The sequence below is a fragment of the Canis aureus genome, chromosome X (genome assembly GCF_053574225.1).
Source record: "Canis aureus isolate CA01 chromosome X, VMU_Caureus_v.1.0, whole genome shotgun sequence".
Classification (NCBI taxonomy): domain Eukaryota; kingdom Metazoa; phylum Chordata; class Mammalia; order Carnivora; family Canidae; genus Canis; species Canis aureus.
The window spans coordinates 118,924,830-118,946,342 of NC_135649.1; the positions used below are offsets into that span (position 1 = coordinate 118,924,830).

The 21,513-nt window shown below is 40.4% G+C and overlaps 1 protein-coding gene across 2 annotated transcripts in view; it reads left to right on the top strand.

Moving 5' to 3' along the window:
• ANOS1 (anosmin 1) overlaps positions 1–21,513 on the top strand; it is a 187,382-nt gene that overhangs the window by 31,169 nt on the left and 134,700 nt on the right. For both annotated transcript variants that reach the window (XM_077888262.1, XM_077888263.1), the window contains exon 2: positions 5,154–5,201. In XM_077888262.1, coding sequence (XP_077744388.1) covers positions 5,154–5,201 — 48 coding nt within the window. The remainder of the gene's footprint in view (positions 1–5,153; positions 5,202–21,513) is intronic.

Sequence of the window (21,513 nt, forward strand, 5' to 3'; positions counted from 1 at the left end):
GAAAATTTTTCCAATACTTATTATAGACAAATGATTATTAAATATAATTGGTACTCATAGCTGCTACAATGGCTTAAGGTTAAACAATCCAGAAGAGAAATTGTAAAATGCACAGACAGTTCACTCTAAAGGAAATGAAACTGAAAATAATACCTTTGCTCACTCATCATATTGACAAACGTGGCAAGATTTTTACCATTCAAGGTGAAAAGCATGATGGGCTCCCTCTTCTGAGCTTCACTAATAAGATTGGATGGGGTTATACATAGGAACCGGGAGATTTTAAGTACAGGATTACTCCCCCACTCCTGAAAACAATCATCATGGCAAACAAAGTAACATCAGTCATAATGGACTTTTTTCATACATCTAACTGTGCCAAACATTTTGCTAAATATTTTACGTGGATTATGTTTTTAATCCTCCCAAGCATTCTAGGACATGCTGTCTTCAGTAACAACAACAAAAAACTATTACCACCGTACTAATCTTTCATGCTTGTTTGCTATTGCCCCAAATATTTCTGTATAATGACAGCTTTTCATTTTATGATTAGTGGGAAATTTTGCTTAAAACAAAAATGCTGGGCAGCCTGGTGGCTCAGCGGTTTAGCTCTGCCTTTAGCCCGGGGCCTGATCCTGGGGACCTGGGATCGAGTCCCACATCAGGCTTCCTGCATGGAGCCTGCCTCTCCCTCTGCCTGTGTCTCTACCCCTCCCCCCATATCTCTCATGAATAAATACGTAAAATGTTCTTTAAAAAATGCTTTGGTTGAGGAAATGCATTGACGTTAATCCCCCCACCCAAATTGTAAACAGTTTAGGAGAGGCTCTACAGCTATTGGTTTGACAGGTGTAGGAGCACTGGGTTTCAGCATTGGGCTGGTGAGTAGATGGTGTATTTGCTGGGCAGCTGAAGGGAATCTCTGCTCCATTCTTGGCATTTTGTTGTTGAGGTTTGACCATTTTACCTACAGTCAGAGGAAACAAAAGGCTTCTAAGCAAGGTGTGCCAGGTACACGACTTCTTCTAGCCTCTATTTTTTTTAACCCTCTGACATTTACTACATAACAAATTTTATTTGTAGCAATAAGTCCAAATCCACTATAATCTGCTTTCTATCTATTTACCCACCCTCATTTCCTGTTCTCTGCTCCAACCCATCAATCTGATCTACTGCTTCCTGAACTTATGAGTCTCAGGACCATCCTAAGCAATTCTTAACTCCTTCTTCTGAGATCCTAACTCTGGAGATTCTTGCAAAAAACAAAAAACAAAACAAACAAACAAACAAAAAAAACAAAAAACAAAACACTGTAAAGCTCATCCTTGTTTAACAGAACCTTTACTCATTGTGGTGTCACAACTATGTTTAACTGTTTGCTTCATGGCTATAGATATCTTACTTGCCTTCTATGAGTCTCAGTTCCTTAACTGTAAAATGAGTAAATGAAGTTTATGTCCTCACGTGGGATGTGTGCGTGGGCTTAATGTGACAGACACCAAAGCAAGTGCGGCAGTGTAGATGCGGCCAATACCATATAATAATATTGATTGATAATAATCATGTCAAAGGGGTATCAACTCATCAGTAATACTTTATCAGCCACTTACTATGTGGCAGGCAGCAATTGCCATATCTGCTTTGCTACCGTAGGCTGCCTCTGATGGGAGCTAGTCCATTCACTAGTGTGATGCACTTAAACAATGAGGAAAAAGAAGCCCAGTCTCCTAGACCATACTCTAGCTGAGGAGCTGACTTAAATAAATGTATCCCAGGATGCCTGGGTGGCTTGGTGGTTGAGCATCTGCCTTCAGCTCAGGGCATGATCCTCGGGTCAGGGAATCGAGTCCTGTATCAGGCTCCAGGTGAGGACCCTGCTTCTCCCTCTGCCTATGTCTCTGTCTCTCTCTGTGTGTCTCTCATGAATAAATAAAATCTTAAAAAAAAAATAAGGAAATGTACCCCATCCTCTCTTGCCTTCGGATCTCTGTCTTGAGCACTGCAGCAAATACAGAGGCAGTTAGGGCACCCTGTATCCTCCACGGGTCCTGCCTATGTGTCCAGGAAAACTTGACTTGGGAGGGACTGAGATAGAAGCCGGGTGGTATCAGGGTCCCCAGCACAAGGAGCAGGACCTTCTGACCTGATGCAAGGAGGGTGAAGGTCCTTAGACCATAACCCTGGTAAATAGGTTGTGTGAGTTCGGAAACTGGCCTTGGCCCAGGCTCCAAGATCCAAGTTTATTCATTTCAGCCCTGAGTCCCTTTGGAAGGACCGTCACTGCTCACTGGGGAAGGACCATGGAACACTGAGGTTGGGGCCAGGATGTGCTCTGACAGGCGTGGTTCTTGCAAGTTCCAGCAGGAGTCCTCCCTGCATGGGGCAAGGAGGAGGGGAACCTCCCCAGCGAGATGTTGAGGTGGTCCTCATGTAGGAAGTTCTCCAGAGCTGCCCCAGATGCTGCTCTCAGCTTTTCCGTAATGTGATTCTCCTTTGCTTTTTGCGGTCATCATCCAGTTTATGTATGATCATCTCTGAGTCTGCATGACCCCCCTGTGAACTTTTAGTTTATCACTAAACTAATCCTTTGATGATTCTCAATCTGCACATAATGCTTTCTTTCTCGCAGCATTTCTACTAACACTTCATTCCTGGTACTTAAACCATGGCCACTATTTGTCCAGTTTTGACCTATACCCAGTCTAATTATTTCCCTAAGATAAATAAACCCTGCCCCAAATCGTGCTTAATCTCATCCCAGGCTGCTCATGTCCTTCACAAGCTTCAGTCCTGCTTGTGTGGCCAATGAACATTGAGATGTAGTGAGAGAGGAGAGGGTCTACTGAGGATGTGCAGAGGTCAGTAGGGGGATGGTCAGGTTGATAACCAGATTTGCTGAAACTGTAGGTATGGGTTGTGATTTGGGGGATGTAAGGCTGCAATGGAGAGTTAGGGCCGTGTGATAGATTTAATAGCTAAAGCTTTTAACATGGGGCTGCGGCCTGTTAGTCCTACTGAGCCAGTAGGATGAAGCTTTCTGCTCCTATACAGTTGAGATTGGTTCATTGGGAATCTTATATTATGAAGATATGTTATTGAAAGTGGGGTGTATTGAGACAGATTATTGGAAGCAGAATACAAAAAATTGTGATATGTCCATAGAAGGAAACCAGACAAAAAAGAAGTATTGATATTGAAATCAAGTATTGATTTTCTTTTTTTTTATTTATTTTTTATTTTTTATTTATTTATGATAGTCACACAGAGAGAGAGAGAGAGGCAGAGACACAGGCAGAGGGAGAAGCAGGCTCCATGCACCGGGAGCCCGACATGGGATTCGATCCTGGGTCTCCAGGATCCCGCCCTGGGCCAGAGGCAGGCGCTAAACCGCTGCGCCACCCAGGGATCCCAAGTATTGATTTTCAATGCAATATAGGCAGAGCAAAACACTATACCATTTAACAAAATGTGAAACATGATGCCATGTGGAAGAATCCAGACACAAAAGACCACATATTATACAATTCCATTTACATGGAATTTCCAGAATCAGTCAATCTACAGAGAAGGAAAGTAGATCAGTGGTTGCCAGGGGCTTGAGGGAGGGAGTGGCAGAGTGGCTGCTAATGAAGACAAGTTTCTTTCTGGGTTGTTGAAGATGTGCAGAAATTAGATAGTGGTGATGTTTGCACAGCCTTGTGAATATACTTCTTAGTATTTAGAATATACTTCTTAGTACAAACCATTGGTGTGTATACTTTATTTTTTAAATTTTTTTAAAAAAATTATTTATTTATTCATGAGAGACCCGGGGGGAGGGAGAGAGAGAGAGAGAGAGGCAGAGACAGAGGCAGAGGGAGAAGCAGGCTCCATGCAGGGAGCCTGATGTGGGACTCAATCCTGGGTCTCCAGGATGACGCCCTAGGCTGAAGGCGGCGCTAAACCACTGAGCCACCGCGGCTGCCCGGTGTGTACACTTTAAATGAATGCACTTCATGTATATGGATTATATCTCAGTGAATTTGTTATAAAAATATTTTTTAAAGATGTATTGGTTTAATTTTCTCTGAACAGATAACACTCATTCTATGGATAGAATATGATGTTCTCAAAATGCAAAGTTGAGAGTTTCAGACAGAGGAGACGGGTTATTTATTTATATATTTTAAAAAATTTATTTATTTATTCATGAGAGACACTGAGAGAGGCAGGGACACAGGCAGAGGGAGAAGCAGACTCCCTGTGTGCCCACAGTCCGATGAAGGACTCGATCCCAGGACTCCGGGATCATGACCTGAGCTGAAGGCAGACATTCCACTGAGCTGCCCAGGCATCTCAACACATTACTTTATATCATACTGAACTGTGCACTTCAAAGAACTGGAGGCCATGGCATCTAAATTGTGGGTTGATGGCTTTTACTATATCTACCAACCACCCCAGCCTAGCGCACTATGATGTAATATATCCCAGCCAAAGGAGAAGTCGTGACCAAGATGTTAGTCATGTGGAATGAGAGGTTTCCAAGCAGAAGTGCTAATGTTAGACACAATAAACCATAGTTGTGATGTTTGTTCCATACTGAGAGAATATCAGGCCATGCTAAATGATGTATGTGTATTATTTCCTTATGCCACTGACCTCATGCATGAGATATTGTTCTGTTTTACAAGATGGATAAATTCTAAGGTATAAGGATAGTTAAGTCCCTTGTCCACAGTTACACATCCAGTAGTAACAGGGAAAGAGAGCCTTCTCAGATCTGACCTGCAAGCTCAAACCCTTATTCCTGTGAACTGGTCGAGATGAAAAGCCTCTGACTTGTAAATTTATCAAAACTGCTTACTACAGGAGAAATGTCTAGTGTTCATTTTCCTGCTGTATTTCATAGCTCAGCACACTGGGAGAGGACACTTTTCCTTTTAGACAGCTTGAAATCTTTATTATTTTATATGTCTTTGTGTCTGTCATGAAGTCAAGGGCAAAATTGGACATACATTAGAAACACATTTTCTATTTTGGGAAGAGAACATCAGGATTGCAAAATTGGTCTTTTGTTAATGATGATATTGAAAAATGACATTCACAGTATGTAGTTATCAGTTAGAAAATTATTTAATGAACCAATATTTCTTTTTTTCTTTTTGCAGAACAATGGTTCCCTGGTTTGGTGCCAGAATCACAAGCAATGTTCTAAGGTATGTTCCCTACAACTGTGTCAGTATTTTTAAAAACTTAATTTTGGAATAATTATAGAGTCACAGGAAGTTTCAAAGACTGCAGAGGAATTACATGTGTTCTTCATCCAGTTTCCACCGACAGTTACACTTTACATGTTTGTAATACAATGTCAAAAGCAGAAAATTGACATTAGTACAATGTATGTACATCATTCTAGGACATTTCATCACATGTAGATTCAATTAGTGTAGCCACCACCGTAATCAAGATACATATATCAGTTTTTCTCTATCCCATCTTATTTCTGTCTCTGTAATTTTTTTAATATATTTTTTTAATTTTTTATTTATTTGTGATAGTCACAGAGAGAGAGAGAGAGAGAATGAGGCAGAGACACAGGCAGAGGGAGAAGCAGGCTCCATGCACCGGGAGCCCGACGTGGGATTCGATCCCGGGTCTCCAGGATCGCGCCCTGGGCCAAAGGCAGGCGCCAAACCGCTGCGCCACCCAGGGATCCCTGTAATTTTTTTAATCCAAAAACATTTTAGGAGAAAACACATTCTGGTTACTTTCAGGCCCACCCCCTGATTTCCACGGAGAGGAGAGGGCTGGAGGTTGAATCAATCACCAACGGCCAATGATTTAATCAATTATGCTCAGTTAATGAAACCTCCATTTAAAACAAAACAGAAAAGGAGGTGGTTCAGAGAGCTTCCAGGGTGTTAAACACATGCAGAGGTAGATTCGGGGACAGATGGTGTCCCTGGAAACTCCTCGCCATGTCCCCCTGCCTGGTCCTGAGCATCTCTTCCCATACCTGTTCCTGAGCTAACATCATTTTATAATAAACCTGTCTAAACTGATTTAGTAAGTAAACTGTTGCTCATGTGTTCTGGTGAGCCACCCTAGTGAATGAATGGAAGCTAACGAGGGGGTCGATTGGATCCACCCATCTACAGCAGGTCCTGTAGAAACATGGGTTGTCGCAGAAGCATGGGTTGTTGCAGAAGCATGGGCAACAACCGGGACTTGTGATTGGCCTTGAAATGGGGAGGGGGGCATGGGAGCGGGGTGGGGACAAGCTTGTAGGCCCAGCCCTTTAGCCATGGGATCTGACAGTGTTGCAAGGTACATGGTGTCAAAATGGACTTAATTTGTAGGACACTCAGCTAATGTTGCAGAACTGGTGAATATTTGCAGAAAATGCGCCCAGTCATCCACATGCAAATTGGAATTGCTTGTAGAACTTCCAGAATTACTGGTTAAATAATTTGACTCTTTAAATTATAAGGTCTGTTTCCCATTTTTAGGTGGTACTTGCTGTGTACACACACTCAAAAGGTGTCTTTATATTCATTGATACATTTGATAGCATACATTTTACCTCAACCCTAAAGCATTGCAATTTTTTAAAAAAGGGTATGTATATCCTTTTATATATATATATCCTTATATTTATATATATATCCATATATATATGTATATATATATTTGTAACATGTAATATATAAATGAATAAAGTTTACCATTGGCTAAAAATATTGGCAACTTTGGGATCATAATAATATTTCATGAGATTTATTTCATCAACATTGCTGTTAGACCTAAAATTGAAACAGTCCTTTATTTTATAACTAAAACTTTATCTGAGCAACACATAATACTGAAATAGCATATTTATGGAGAACATTATTATTTTGAGAGGTCTTTCAAACATTATTTCACAGTAAATGATTTTAGAATAACATTTCTAAACCAAAAACTTTATTATAATGATCCATTCCAATATGCATGCATGCATTATGTCATCTAGTACACATGCATATTAGTAAAAATAGAACAGAGTTCTTAGGTAAATGTGAAATAATTTGGTGAAAGTAAGCTTTGCTTAGCTCTGACTTGCTAATTAAATCTTGAGCAGAATGAAATGTCAGGTTTATGGTACTTTTACTCTTTTTATGTAATAACATAAACATTTGTTTTGATAAGACATTTCCTAGGATCTATTATACTAATTGTTCTTCAGCTAGAATGTTGAAGAACTTGTTTATGTCACCATTAAAGGAAAGTGTGTGTGTATACACACATACACACACACACACACACACACATACAGAGAGGAAAGGAGAGAAAGAGAGAATGCCATGAGGCTGATGAAATTTCCTAAGTAGTGTTTCTGTGCAGTTTTATATTAGTTGAGTATTATGTGAATTACCAGTATTATCTCTTATTTAAGTAACCCTTTTCTCCTTATTCCATTAAGAAATTAATTCTTTTTTATCCATTTAAAAGAACTTTGCATAGAAAAGTTTCATTTGAACTATGTTTTTCAGTATCCTAATTAAAGAACCCACCCCACCCCCTACTGGGCCTGCAGATTGTTAAACCATATCTTCTTATTGAATGATCAAGGCTGACATGAGAGACTGAATTTCACAAGAAAAGAAATAATTCCTTTTGCCTAAAAGCAAGAATGCGTTAATAAGTCTCAGCTAACGCCAACAGAAACTTTGGAATATAGTACAAAGCTGACATAAGTTAAAGGGTTGTCTTGAGTCTGAATCTTGGGGAATGAATCTTACATGTTAATCAAAGTTTATATCCTTTGGGTGTCATCACCACTGGATACATTTGCAGATAATTATACTTTGCATTTCTTTTGAGATTTGTAGAGCCTATATAAGTTTTTTGGTCTTAATCTTTAGGTTAATGAGGTGAAACGTGAGTGATAGAAACTCCATTTTACAGATAGGGACATTCAGGCACATAAGTATTTGGTAACAGTCCTGGAATCACTCAGCAGAGGGGTAGTAGGGTGCCAAAGTTTGGAACACTACCTTCTGCATTGTGTTGCTCAGAGGTGAACAACTTGAAAACCCGCTTTGAAAAAATATTGAGATAGGTGAGTACAAAATAAGACCTGGAAGTAATGATGATATAACTTCCTGAATATATTTGAAAAGATAAGGATCGCATAATTTTATGGAAACCACACACACTCATCATTTCTGGTTACCATCTACAAATATGATCTCTTCCTCCGATCTAACTGCCCTCCCACCTGCTCCTTGTCCAGTGTGCCATCATCTCTTGTCTGGACCATCCATGAGCATCATGTCGTGTCTCCCAGTTGCTGCTTTTGCTTCAAATAGTGTAGTCTCCCCAGGGCTCTGGGAAAGACCCTCTAAACTTATAAGTTGAGTCATACTGCTACCTTACGCCATTTAATATCTTTCCATCTTGTTCAGACCAAAACATTGGCCCTATGTCTCCACCTTTCTCTCCAACTTGACATCCTCCTAATTTTATCCCTTTGAGGCTGTTCTCTGCACCCAGAGCTCTCCTTCCTCAGACACCCAGTTCACCACCTGCTCTCATTACATCTCAGCACATGTGCACCTTCTCAGCCTTGCTTTCTCAGATCACTCCCTCCCTGCTTTACACGCTTCATTTACACCATGATGTAACATTTGGAGAGCCATTGCTTTATTCTTTCAGACTCTGTCTCCTTTACCAGAAAGTAAACTCTTTGTGGGCATCGACTCTGTCTTCTTTGTTCACTGTGGAGTCCTTTACTGTCATAGCTTAGAATGCTGTTTGACACCTACTAGTTGCTCAACATATATTTGTGATGAATGAAGAAATGAATAAATGAAATCTATATATTACATTTTATTCATGCCCCTGGAGCACATCTTTACTGCATTATCTTTATGAAAAAAGTCATATATAATCCATTTTGTATCTGTGTAACTTTGCAAGATTATTTATTATTCGTTCAGAAAATCTGCACCTTTGTCCTATATTCTGTTCTCCATAATGAAATCAGCACTACAAACACAAAAGTCTTTAGCACCACTCAACTCCTAGATCATATAGAGTAGTGACTTAGTGTCTTTGTAGATTTAGGCAGTGGTTCTCAACGTGGGGTGAGTTTGCTCCCAAGGAGACATTTAGCAATGGCTGGAGACATTTTTGGTTGTCACAGCTGGTGATAGAAAGCCACAGACATCAGATGGGTAGAGGTCAGGGATGCTGATAAACAATCTACAATGCACAGGACAGCCCTGCACAGCAGGAGTTATCTGGTCAAGTGTTCATCATGCTAAGGATGAGAACCCTGGTCCATACAATTTAGGTGTTATAAAATAAATTAGAAACACTGTTCTATCTTCACTAAAAATAATAATAATAAAAATTAAAAAATTAAAAAAACCCACAGTTCTATTCTAAGCAGTTTTACTTCCTTACATGACAGAAAATAAATGTATGATTTCCTGGGCATGTGGTATGTGTGGAGCGCTGTCAGGGGCTTGGTACCTATATGAATTCTAATTCTCTGCATATAAAGTAGGTGAGTGATGCTCTTTGCCTCCTAATCCAGTTTCTTTTCTACTAATCAAAACCTGGTTCCTCACCTGAGCGTATTACCACCTAGAATTAAGCATCTGCATAATTTGCAGCAAAGAGCAAAGCTCTTTCCCAAAGCTTTTTTGCTGCTAAATATGGCCATCTAATTTATTTCTAGCCCATTAAATATACTTGGAATGATTGTGAAGGACTTTTGAAATGCCTCTCTAAAGGGAAGTGAGTTAGCTAGAAAATGTACTCATTGGCTCTTCCACTTTTCTGTCCTCTGCTGCATAGGATGCAGGGGCTCCAGCAGCTGTCTTGGTCCATGAGTTTAGCCTTAAAGGTGGAGGCAAGTCTGAGAATAACCAATAAGATATTTAGAAGCCATCTGGGTCTTTGATACCGTGGAGCTGCCATTACAAGTCCTGGACTTCTAAAATTATTTGCACATGAAAGACAGATAACTTCCTATGTTAAAGTCATTGGTTTTTTTGTTTTTGTTTTTATATTTTGTTGTTGTTCTATGAAGATGGACTTGTATGTTAGTGAACCTAGTCTTGATTTTGTAATTGGCATGATTATCTCTTTTTCACAGATACTTACTTAGGAATGTTCGATGATCTTGGTACAGTGTCACTCGGCTACTAAGTACTAGCAACTACCAGAGATGGAATTTGAACTGAGTTGTGATGGAATCAGAAGCCAGTTGTGATGCAATCAGAAGCCAGTGGTTTTCCCATTATATACCCCACACATTTGAAGTCTTAGAGAACCATAAAAATATTACAAGAGATCCTTTGCTCAGGGCAGCAGTTGATTGCCCTGGTGCTTTGGGTTTTTTTCCGAACCATTCTCATGGCTACTGTGAAATGTGTAGCTTCCTGGAAACATTGTGGCCCAACTCTAGGGTAAGAATCCTACCTTCTTCTTCCTTTTACATCTTCATTGTCCAATGCTAAGGTAACAAGATCCTGTCTAAAGATGACCCACTCAGCGGATTCAGCTCCATTCAGGGATACATGACAAAAGCCTAGAAAAAAGAATTCCTTAGAAATTCCTCCATTTGGGTGATTGTTCACTTTGAGAGGGACAAATAGCTCAGGGGAACATGATTTGCTATTGGGCATTCCAAAATAGTTTGCAAAATTGACGTCTGAGCTCAGTGTCAGGCTAGGACAATTTTGGGCAAACCTTCTAAATATATCAAATCTACCAAAAATGACACCTTTTAGAATAACTTACTTTCAGAACTTCACTTTTAGTAGTAACTAGATAATAAGATCACCTGGTAGACAAACCATAAGAGAATCTTAACTCTAGGAAATAAATGGAGGGTCGCTGGAGGGGAGGGGGATGAGAATGGGGTAACTAGGAGATAGGCATTAAGGATGGCAGGTGATGAAATGAGCACTGGGTATTATATGCAACTGACAAATCACTAAATTCTCCCCCTGGAAATAATAATACACTATATGTTAAATAACTTGAATTTAAATGAAATCTAAACAAAAAATAATATCATATGTTTCTAATTAAGACCATAAACATATGCCATTGGCATAAAAGAGAAGAAAAACATTTTTATATTCTACCTAAATAATCTTTATAATCAATTTTTATCTTAATGTTTTCATCCAAGCAATCTTAAATACGTTTTGGGATAAATACTACTTTGGTGCTATAAAAACCTAATAAAATGTCCTAATAAAAAATTCATTTTTGACAATGTACATAAGAACTTCTTTTAATTAATCTGTCTCTTAAATAACACATTTTTCTATACCAAATATGTGAATTTCCTAATTTTTTTCCCATAGACTGTAATGGGATGGCTGTTCAGGACTTTCATTTATGTTTTTATTGTAATATTTTCTTGAAATACATTTCTTTTTATTTTTAATTTTTTTGAAATACATTTCATTTACTTGTTCTAATAGAGCTTAATTATTTCAGTTGCAACAAATACTCATTGAGCATGTCCTATGTCCCAGGCCCTCGTGATTAAGTAATATAACAGCACATTTGGTCTTTACTCTTACTTTTTACCTTTTTGGCTTGCTGAGCAAATCCTCCTTTAAAAATCTTCATTCCTTTTAAAAAATTGGCACAGGATCCCTTAAGAGTCCCCAGTATTGTGTTGACAGGCACATAACGCACCTTTTCCTTCTTTCACCGGCGAGGCTATTTGTACGTTTTTAGAATCCATCCTTTCTCTGCTCTTTGCTGATCCCATAATTCTTTCCCAATTATAGCTCTCCCCTCTTTCTACCACCTGGATTTTCCTCTGAATTCATGCATTAACTGGTTATTATGTAAGTGAGCATGTTCCTTTCAGATTCTGCTTGTTCCTCTGAGGTTTTACACCCCCTAACTCAGGACTCACCTGAATGGAAATATTTGAGTACAAAGGACAGAACTATTTGAGTGATCCCCTGACTTCTAGATTTTAGACTGTGGTCAGAGTTAGATGGATGGAGGTGAGGGAAGGTGAATGATGCACACCACTGGGATCACTGTAGGAAGGATGGACAGAAGAATTCTGAATCCAGGATTTTAGGAATATTCCACGGTAATTCTTTCATAATGCAGATAGGGAATCTGCTCCTAGCACACAGATGTATCCTGCCAAAGGCGAACTCCACTTCAGTGGAAGGCCTTAATCCCAGAACCTATTTTCCATTTGGCATGATTTCTCTGAAGACCAGGGATGATTTTGAAGCATTTGCCAGGGGGCTTGAATTGGTGGGCAGGACACCCTGGTATTTTGTCTCATTATGAACCATTCTATCATGTCGAGAATATCTTTTTTTCTTTCATTTCATGTTAAAGATTTTATTTATTTATATATTTATTCATTCATTCATTAATTCATTTATTTGAGAGAGTGATTGTGAACAGGAGTAGGGGGGTGCAGAGGGAGAGAAAGAAGCAGGCTCCCCACTGAGCAGAGAGCCCAATGTGGGGCTCCATCCCAGGACCCTGGGATCTTGACCTGAGCCAAATGTAGATGTCTAACCAACTGAGCCACCCAGTCGCCTTGAGAATATCTTTTTTTCTTAATGGCTTCTTTTTTTTTTTTTTAAATGCAACATTCCTTTTTTTTTTTTTTTTTTTAAAGGTTTTACTTATTTATTTGACACAGAGAGAAAAAGCCAGAGAGCATAGGCAGGGGGAATGGCAGAAGGAGAAGGGGAAGGAGATGGAAAAGCAGGCCCCTTGCTGAGCAGAGAGCCTGATTCTGGCTTGATTCCAAGACAGGATCATGACCTGAACTGAAGGCAGATGCTTTACCAGCTGAGCCACCCAGGGACCCCTCAAGGTGTGACATTCTATTAAACACAGTACAATGATACTGTGATTTGTAATACATACATATTTAGTCTTTGTTCCCATTTCTGGCACAGAGCTCCTAAAAGCCTTGACATTTCCTAAGTGGAGAGCACAGTAAAGATGTCTTTTGTTATATTAATGAGGTGACATTTGGAAAGCCCCTGAGAATGAAGGCTGTTTGCCAGTGGAGCCAACCACATGGCCATAGAGTTTTGGAACTTCTGGTTCCACCCCCATATGTCCAGGGAGGGGAGATGGGCAGGACTTAAGTCTTCAGTGGCCAGTGATTTACTTGATCACGTCTAGGTAATGAAGCCTCCTTAAAAACGCAAAAGGAGGGTTTTGGAGGGCTTCTAGGTTGATGAACACATTGGGGTGCTGGGAGAGTGGTGCCCTGGAGAGGACGTGGAAGCCCCATGTTCTTGCCCCAGGCCTGGCCCTGTGCATCTCTTCCATCTAGCTGTTCCTGACTTAAACCCCTACTGGTGATGTAGTAATCACCATGTTTCTCTGAGTTCTGTGAGCCACTCCAGGAAATGACTTGAACTCAAGGAGGGGCTTGTGGGAATCTCTGATTTCTAGCCAGTGGTCAGAATCACAGATGGCAAGCTGAGGCAGTAGGAGGACCAGAGTCTTACAGGACTTAACTGTGGGATCCGATGCCATCTCCAGGTAGGTGGTGTCAGAATGGGGCAGAATGGCTTTTTGGTGTAGGGAAGCTCATTCTCCACACACACATTGTAATTAGGGTCTAATACTTGATGTCAGGGGTCAGCAGAAAAGGCCAGATAGTAAATATTTTCATCTTTTGTAGCTCCTAAGGTTTCTGTGGCAACTATCACCTCTGCCATTGTACGCATGAAATCAGTGATCGATAATACATAAACAAATGAGTGTGGCTGTGTTCCAATAAAACTTTATTTATGGACGCTGAAATTTGAATTTCATGTCATTTTCACATATCATGAAATTTTATTTTTTCCTAACCATTTAAAAATGTAAAAACAATTCTTAGCTCACCAGCTGTACAAAAACAGGTGCCAGGCTGCATTTGGCCATTTGTGATAGTTTGCCAATCTGTTCTATGCCATTGCATTCACGTATGCAAAACCAAACTTAAACAAAACAATAAAATGCTTTCTTCTCTCAGCACAAAGACATATCTTGATGTATTCAAACTCAAACAAAAATGGACAGTTTCTAACATCATTTATGGAACATTGTTGGTTGGTGTGTGAGGATTTTTGAATGAGTGCATGATAAACAATAGTAAGAAAACGTCAAAGACATCATAGTTTTTGAAAATTCAGTGTTAAAATGGGATTATTAGAGCCAGCAAAAATTGTGAGGGACTTCAAAATGAGCAAAACAAAAACGACTTCAGAATGGATGTCCTCTGTTAGACCCTTCCAGGTTATCTCCATTGTTCCTTGTCTTTGAGCTATTTTCTTAGTCTGCAAATGGAAGAAAGCTGATAATAATGCAGATGATTCTGGTCCATGGAAATGCAAATGAATTGTGACCAGCGGAATGCAATTGATGCTCGCCCATGAATAGACCATTTTGCATCTATCTGTAAATCCGGTCCAGCATGTCTAGTTGTATGTGAATATATTTATAGTTATATTTCCTGGAATTCTCCTTCGAACCAAATGTGACATATTATTGGTCCTTGGAATATTTCCTGGTTTAAATCTAATCATCGACACATGTTCAGTTTGTGTTTGCACGAGGGTCATGCATTTACTTTATAAAAGATTCATCTTTTCACACTATGCTGTGTTGCTCTGTACCTAGGTATGGCACTCCGGGTGACAGCCCACCTGTCTGTGGGAAGCATGGTGCTCATCCTTCTCCTTTTGGGTGTTATAACTCACTCTCTTGCCGTGTTTCCCATTTGGTTTTGAGAGCGTGTGTTGAAAAGCAGTAATTTAGGGCCTGTCTTGGTGCTTTAGCGTGCTGCTTTCATCTCAGTGGGAGTTCACTTCTTACAAGGGCTCCAACTCCAAATTCTTCATCATGTTCCAGGTTTATTCAGAGCCAAATTTAGAGGTGAGGAATATTGGTTTTGCTTGTATGACCATTTGAACATCTGGACGGCTTCATTTGACATCTGTGAAATTTATTGGATAAGGGTCAAACCTCTGAAACACAGTGGAATGTGGCCATTGAAGGTTTTTGTTTTGTGTTAGATGCTTTCCATCATTTATGTGGTGAATCCATAGAGCCCAAGGAAAACATATCTTAAGGAGGAAAATGAGAAACTCAGGCACACATGGAGATGCACGGTGTCTGAATATCCAAGAACATCCTTTACTTTGCAACTCTAATAAACAGTGGATGAAAATTTCAGGTGTTTTATATAGTTTACAACATTTAAAGCCTATAGTAATACTGATGTCCTATAGTTTTCTCTGACTTTATACAATCAACTTCAAAGACAAAGTTGATGTATATTGAGCATCTCTTGCCTAACACACTGGTATCTCTTGGGAATTACCCACTATTTCATACGCAAAGCCACCATTGGCAGTGATTGTCAAAGAAGTGTAGCTTTGTATCCCTGGAACAGATAGCTTCTTATCGAAAACTTCCAAGTGGTATGATGAGTTCCCTTTATTGTGGTACCAGTGCTATTTACTTGAGTAAAAATCATGACATTATTTCTTTTTTTTTTTTTAAGATTTTATTTATTTATTCATGAGAGACACACAGAGAGAGGCAGAGACACAGAGAGGGAGAAGCAGGCTCCCTGCAGGGAGACTGATGCGGGACTCATCTCAGGACCCCCAGATCATGCCCTGAGCCCAAGGCAGATGCTCAAGCACTGAGTCACCCAGGTGCCCCCATGACATTAATTCTCAGGAGAGAATCAATAGGATGTCATGATGTGGGAAGAGAAGAGAGGCTCATTCTACCATTTCCTTAAACCAGTGGTAGAATTACGATGTACATGGAATGCATATGAGAAGAAATTGGTAGGTGCTTGAAGGTTGGGCTGGTGTTCTCTTGAAAACGCAGTCTGTACCTGTGACATGATATTAGCACGGTTAATACGGATTGTTGAATGTAAACTTGACTGACACTCTTACCACCTTATGCCAGAAAATGGCATGATTTTAGGTTCCCAAAGGTGAGCTTACCAAGAGATGTGAAGCCCCTTTTAAGGGATACTTGAGTCATTGAACTTCACAGGCTAAATGCAGGTAGGAATCAGTTGACCAACAAGTTTAGGTTAGGGCTCCTTGTGCAACCTCATTGTCAAGTACTCTGTCCAGTGTTGCTCTGAGGGAACATGCACAGGGATGCCACCTCTGATGTAAAGGCAGAGATGGAAAAAAAAGAGAGAGAGAGAAAGGTGAGAGAATACGAAGCAAACAAAAATAACTTATAAATGGGGTAAGTAAGCATCCAGAGTCAAAACTCCATTTCTTAAATGGTGAGGAAGCAGAGCTTAGCTGTGTGAGAAAGGCTGAAGGCTTCCAGCAGCGTCCCTGGTAGCGATAATGCAGGTGGGTCGAGGAGTTAATGGTTGAAACAATTAAGAGATTTGTGCCCCCTTCCGTCTGCCCCAGCCTCCTGGAATGCGAGCTCCCAGTTCTAATTGCCGCCTCCAGCATTGAAGGCAGCCTGAACTGGTGTCACCGATTTGCTTCTCCTCACATGTCATTCTTATGGTAAGTGTTTTCTGCCCTCATGCTGGGAACTTTTATCAAACATATTAGCGTGCTTTTGGGTGATCATTAGCCTGCAGTAGCTGGAACATTCCAGGCTTTTTTTTAACCTAGAAACTAGCCTGAAAGAACATGCAAAGCCTCCTGCTAGACTCAGAGCACAATCAACGTGTAAGGAAAAGAACAGGTTCTTATTTAGATTTAAATCCAACATGTGACATGTTAATAGCCCAATGTGTTTCCGATTTTCCATATCAATTTTTACGGGTGTGAAAGCCTCTTCCACCTGCCGGAAACTTCAAAGCAGAGACCCGTGGAAGGGAAAAAGCCACCTCTGTGTAAGTCCTTATTCGCACCCTTGCCTACTCTCTATTAATTTCTCCTCCTGTCCGATGAAAGAAGATGCCAACGAAATCTCTTACTTGGTTCACAATTGAAGAAGGGTTCCTGAAAGCTGGCTTTAGAAAGGGAATCTGTTTGAACATATGAAAAACATCTCAGTCAGGATGCATTACATGGTGATTATGGTCTGACAGATGTGTTGAGCTGTAATGTATTCATCAGAGGACACAGAGAGCATGGATGAGCGCCGATTGCTTGAAGATGTTGGGGTGTGATCTGGTGGCCTGCAGAAAGCACCAACAGTGGTGACTCTCAGGTTTTAGACAGGAAGCAGACGTTTGCGGGCATCATACACATGATCGTCCTTTGTTGCCCTACCTGCCCCAAGAAGGGTCCTTGTCAAAATATTCTCGGGGGGGGGGGGGTAGGGGATGGGGCAAACACTCAATGGGATTTAGCCTGTCAGCATTTGCTTAGCTATGTTCATAATTTGGACTCTATCCAATAGGTAATCCTTGACTGGAGGGTCAAGTCTAGTTGTTTTACCTACTTATACACAGGATTTCCTCTCAGAAAATGTGACTTGTTGCTGGTGCATCATTTGCCTTGGAAACATGATTTCTTTATGTTTTTAAGGGAACAGTCGTTACAAGAAAATAAATCTGGGTTTTATTTATTTTTTTTAAGTGTATTTTTTTGTAATCTCTACACTCCACGTGGGGCTCAAACTCACGACCCTGAGATCAAGAGTCTCGTGTTCTACCAACTGTGCCGGCTAGGTGCCTGAAATCTAGGTTTCAGTTTCAACTCTGTTTATACTAGTGAACAAGTATACACTCTTGCTATCTAACTTGCCTGAAAAAAAAAATAGGCTAATTTTTGCAAACTAATTTTCCTTTCTCAAAAGTTCTTATCTTTTATTTATTTGATTCAGGAGAACTTTCATCACCTTATAAATAATGACACCCAACTACAACTACCTTGGTATATTCATTTTGCAACTAGTTTAGGTCAGTGTGCTCCCTTGTAAGATTGATTGCTCAAAGCATGATGTTCTTTGGGTGATTCGAAGTGTGTGTGTGATGACTAAGCTGGACACTTGTTTTAAGTTCTTTTTCATCCTAGAAATAAATTATTGTGGCCATACTATATGATATATAGAACTGAGGCACACCTTCTATTTTCTTCTGGGTTGAAAGAGAAAAATATTTTTTTTGTAAGGAAGATCTTTGTCAAGTACTCCCTTCGATGCATGTCTACGCAGAGGTTGCATTACCTTTTTACTCAAACATCTTTGTTAGGATCTTTAATTTTCACAGTGGATATTGAGCTAACAAAAGTCTGCTGGCTATGAAATGACAGTGACATGTTAACAAAGCCGCTCTACTCCTGAAACTCGCCAAGGAGCAGCGTATCAAACTTGCTGTAGTCTCGTGCCACCGGAAGTCACCAGGTGGTGACAGGGAGAAACAATCTTTACATATGCCTGCTGGATACATAGTTTCCACATGCTCTGCAATCTATGTCTTGATTATAGAACTAAACTTTCTACTTTCCCATCTCAAAACTGTTCTTTAATGAATGGTTTTTATTGAATGCATATTGTTGTAGTGCAGCCTATGTAGTATTTTCAGAAACTGTCTCCGACAGTTTCTGAGGCTCAGCCAGTCTGAGGCTCAGAGACCCCAGCCTTTGGGACTACCCTGAGGAACTCGCAGACATTGGTCTGTTATTCTATGGCTTCCTTAGAAGGAAACTTTAGAAAGCATTCATTGTGTTTGCATCATCAATACTCATTATGTTTTCCCTAGAAATTGGTAGGGTTTGGTAGAGTTTTTTTTTTTTCCCCTCTTGTGGATACTGTGTACCTTAACCAATAGTGTTTTCCCCTTGAGTTGGCTGTTAGAAAGCTAAAAGATAAATAAAATACCCTATCTTTAACAAGGGTACCGAAATTAATCACATATATTTTGGAAACTAGCATTTTCCTGACTCTGTCTACTTGTTTATTGTCTCTGTTTTTCTTTCCCTTCATCTTGGTTTTCTCACACACCTAAGATTTGTGTTTTGGCTGTATCTTATGGATCTTGGTCAATTGTTTTTAAATGCCTTTAAGAGTGAAAATAGCCATAGAAAAATTCATAAACCCATTAAACAACAACTAGAAGGTTGCCATATTGAGGCCAAAACATGCCTGATGAGTCCTTTGGTTTCTGGGACCATTTCATAGTTAGCCAAGATGAGGTGACAAGACACCTGTATTCATAACAACAATCTTTCCACTGGGCAGTGATGATTATGGCATCATACTTGGAAAAGGAGCAGTGATTGCCACTTGTCAATTAGGTAATGGCTGTAACTGGGCAAAAGGAACAAGAAAAAGCAATTTAAATGATGAACCCAGGGGGAGGGCAGCATAAACGTGTTCTGATGGGAAATGAGGTAAGTGGAGCAAAGGTGGAAAGCTTTTGTTTGTGTGCACCCTTTGGAACCAAAGGGCTTTGGCCCTGTCTTCACAGATCTTAAGTCATAAATAGCAGAGGTCAAAGAATAGTCTTTAAAACTACACAATAAAGAAAGGACTTCTCTCAACTGGCTCTTTTCAGAGCATAGCTACCAATGTGGGTGAGTTCATTTTCTGTTTGTGTGGAGGAAAAAAATGACTTAAAGTGTGGACTTTGTAAAGATGTCTTTCTTTCTGTCTTCTTTCCATTATTATTAGTAGTAATTCTTTATGTTGATTTCTATGCAGAGCTTTCTCAATCTGCCATAGGCTATGGGAGTCCATACTGAAAATTTTAAACATAGAGAAATATATGTTGATAAACTGGGTTTTCAGCTTCTTTAACTACAGTGGAAACTCCAGTCAAGTGATAGTGGGGATCATGATGTGATTTTCATGATGGCAAGAGCTCAGTGCACGTCCACGCATCTCTTCGCTTTGGAAGACAGGTTGGGGATAAGGCAGAGACGAACAGGAGAAATTTGCTGGTGGTTAGAAAAATGGGATTACATGGCATTGCCTTATTAAACAATATGCATTTCAAGTGATTACAAGTGACTAATTCTGCATCAAGTTGCACAGAAGGAACACCGTTTACCGGAAGAACTCTGAAAGCGGCTGGGGCCAGGACAGGCCTTGCACTGTGCAAGCAAAGATCACTTTAAGAGTTCGGCCGCCCGCAGATGTGGCCGATTCAGCCTTTTGCAGACTTTTCTCATGTGCCTTGATGGCAGCATTGTTGAGAGTAAAAGGGGAGCTGCCCAGCGCCGCCTGGGGACACAGCTCGTCTTGGGCTCTGCTTGCTGATGAAGGTAGGGCTTTGATGCCCGTACAGCTCCCAGTTCTCACAGCTGAAAGGTTGAACTTGGGCGGTTGCAGATCAATGAGCTGCGTTTCCCAAGAGAAAGTGCACAATGGCTCCAGGACTATTAAGCTGTGAAGATTCATGCCTTCGCGTTTGGGAGTGTGTGTTCAGCAACTTTTCCTTGGGGAGGGGAGGGGGGCATGTGAGCTTTGGCTTTTTACATCCAACTGTATGCACATTTTCCCTTTTTGTATGAGGAAATAATGCCTGCACTAAGGATAACCCTCCCCTCCTCCTAAATCCTTCCACAAAAAGATACTGATTAAGGCTGGCATTCTGAAGAACTAAATGCTTCTTTAACTTTGCTTTATCTGCTTCAATGAGCACAGTGTACCGAGTCCGGGGAATTCACATTACGGCCGCGAGCAGCCCTCCCTATTCTCTAGGGCTCTTTGGGCACAGAAATAATCCCTTCCTAGGATCTTTTGAGAAAGCAACTCAACTATGCAGGCTAATCAACTGTAAATCGTGGCCAACTCGAAAGTATTGCATGAAGTAGCATCGAAAAGTGTTCTGATCACCAAAGAGCCCTGTTGCTCCGTCTCTCTAAACAAGGATAGTCGTTCCAAGACCCAGGACAAATTCAAGGCAGACACTTCTTTGCTGTATTTTAAAGCTCCGGAATGCTCCCCTCCTGATCCCATCCCCACCTTTGTCCTATGCGCTCTGTGTATGTTTCCCTATTTCGTTTCTTTGTCATTTTGAGACAAAAAGGCAACGAAACTCCTTAGAACTTTTGTTTTCCCAGTGGTAATGGAGAATATATAAGGAAAAGTGAATTCTGATGGAATGTTAAATTGCATCCACTGGGAAGCTTTTCTGTGGTGCTTCTAAACCATTTCCTGCCCAATCCTGATGCAATATCTGGAAGAAAGAAATCACACCTCCATGCGTGTGTGCGGCTGTGCTGATATCCCCTGATGTTATAACGTTGGCTGTCATTCTGCTGAAAGGCTGTGTCTTGATCGAGACTAAGGCACTACTAGTTTCCTGCAGTCTCCTTGGCTGGCAGGATAATGTCAGTGATGCATGTATAATAGCATAAATCCAGTATTAAGACACTTAAAGAAGAGAATTGAAGCATCTCTTCCTGAATTACCAGAATCTAACAGAAATGGGACTGTGGCATTTGCTCTCTGATATTTGGAAGGTAGGGTGAGAAGTCTGATTTTGGCCAGCAAAGTGTCCCTTCGTTCCCTGCTGTGTTCCTCTTGCTCTTCCTTCATCCACATATACATAAACCGCTGCCGTATTTCTATTCA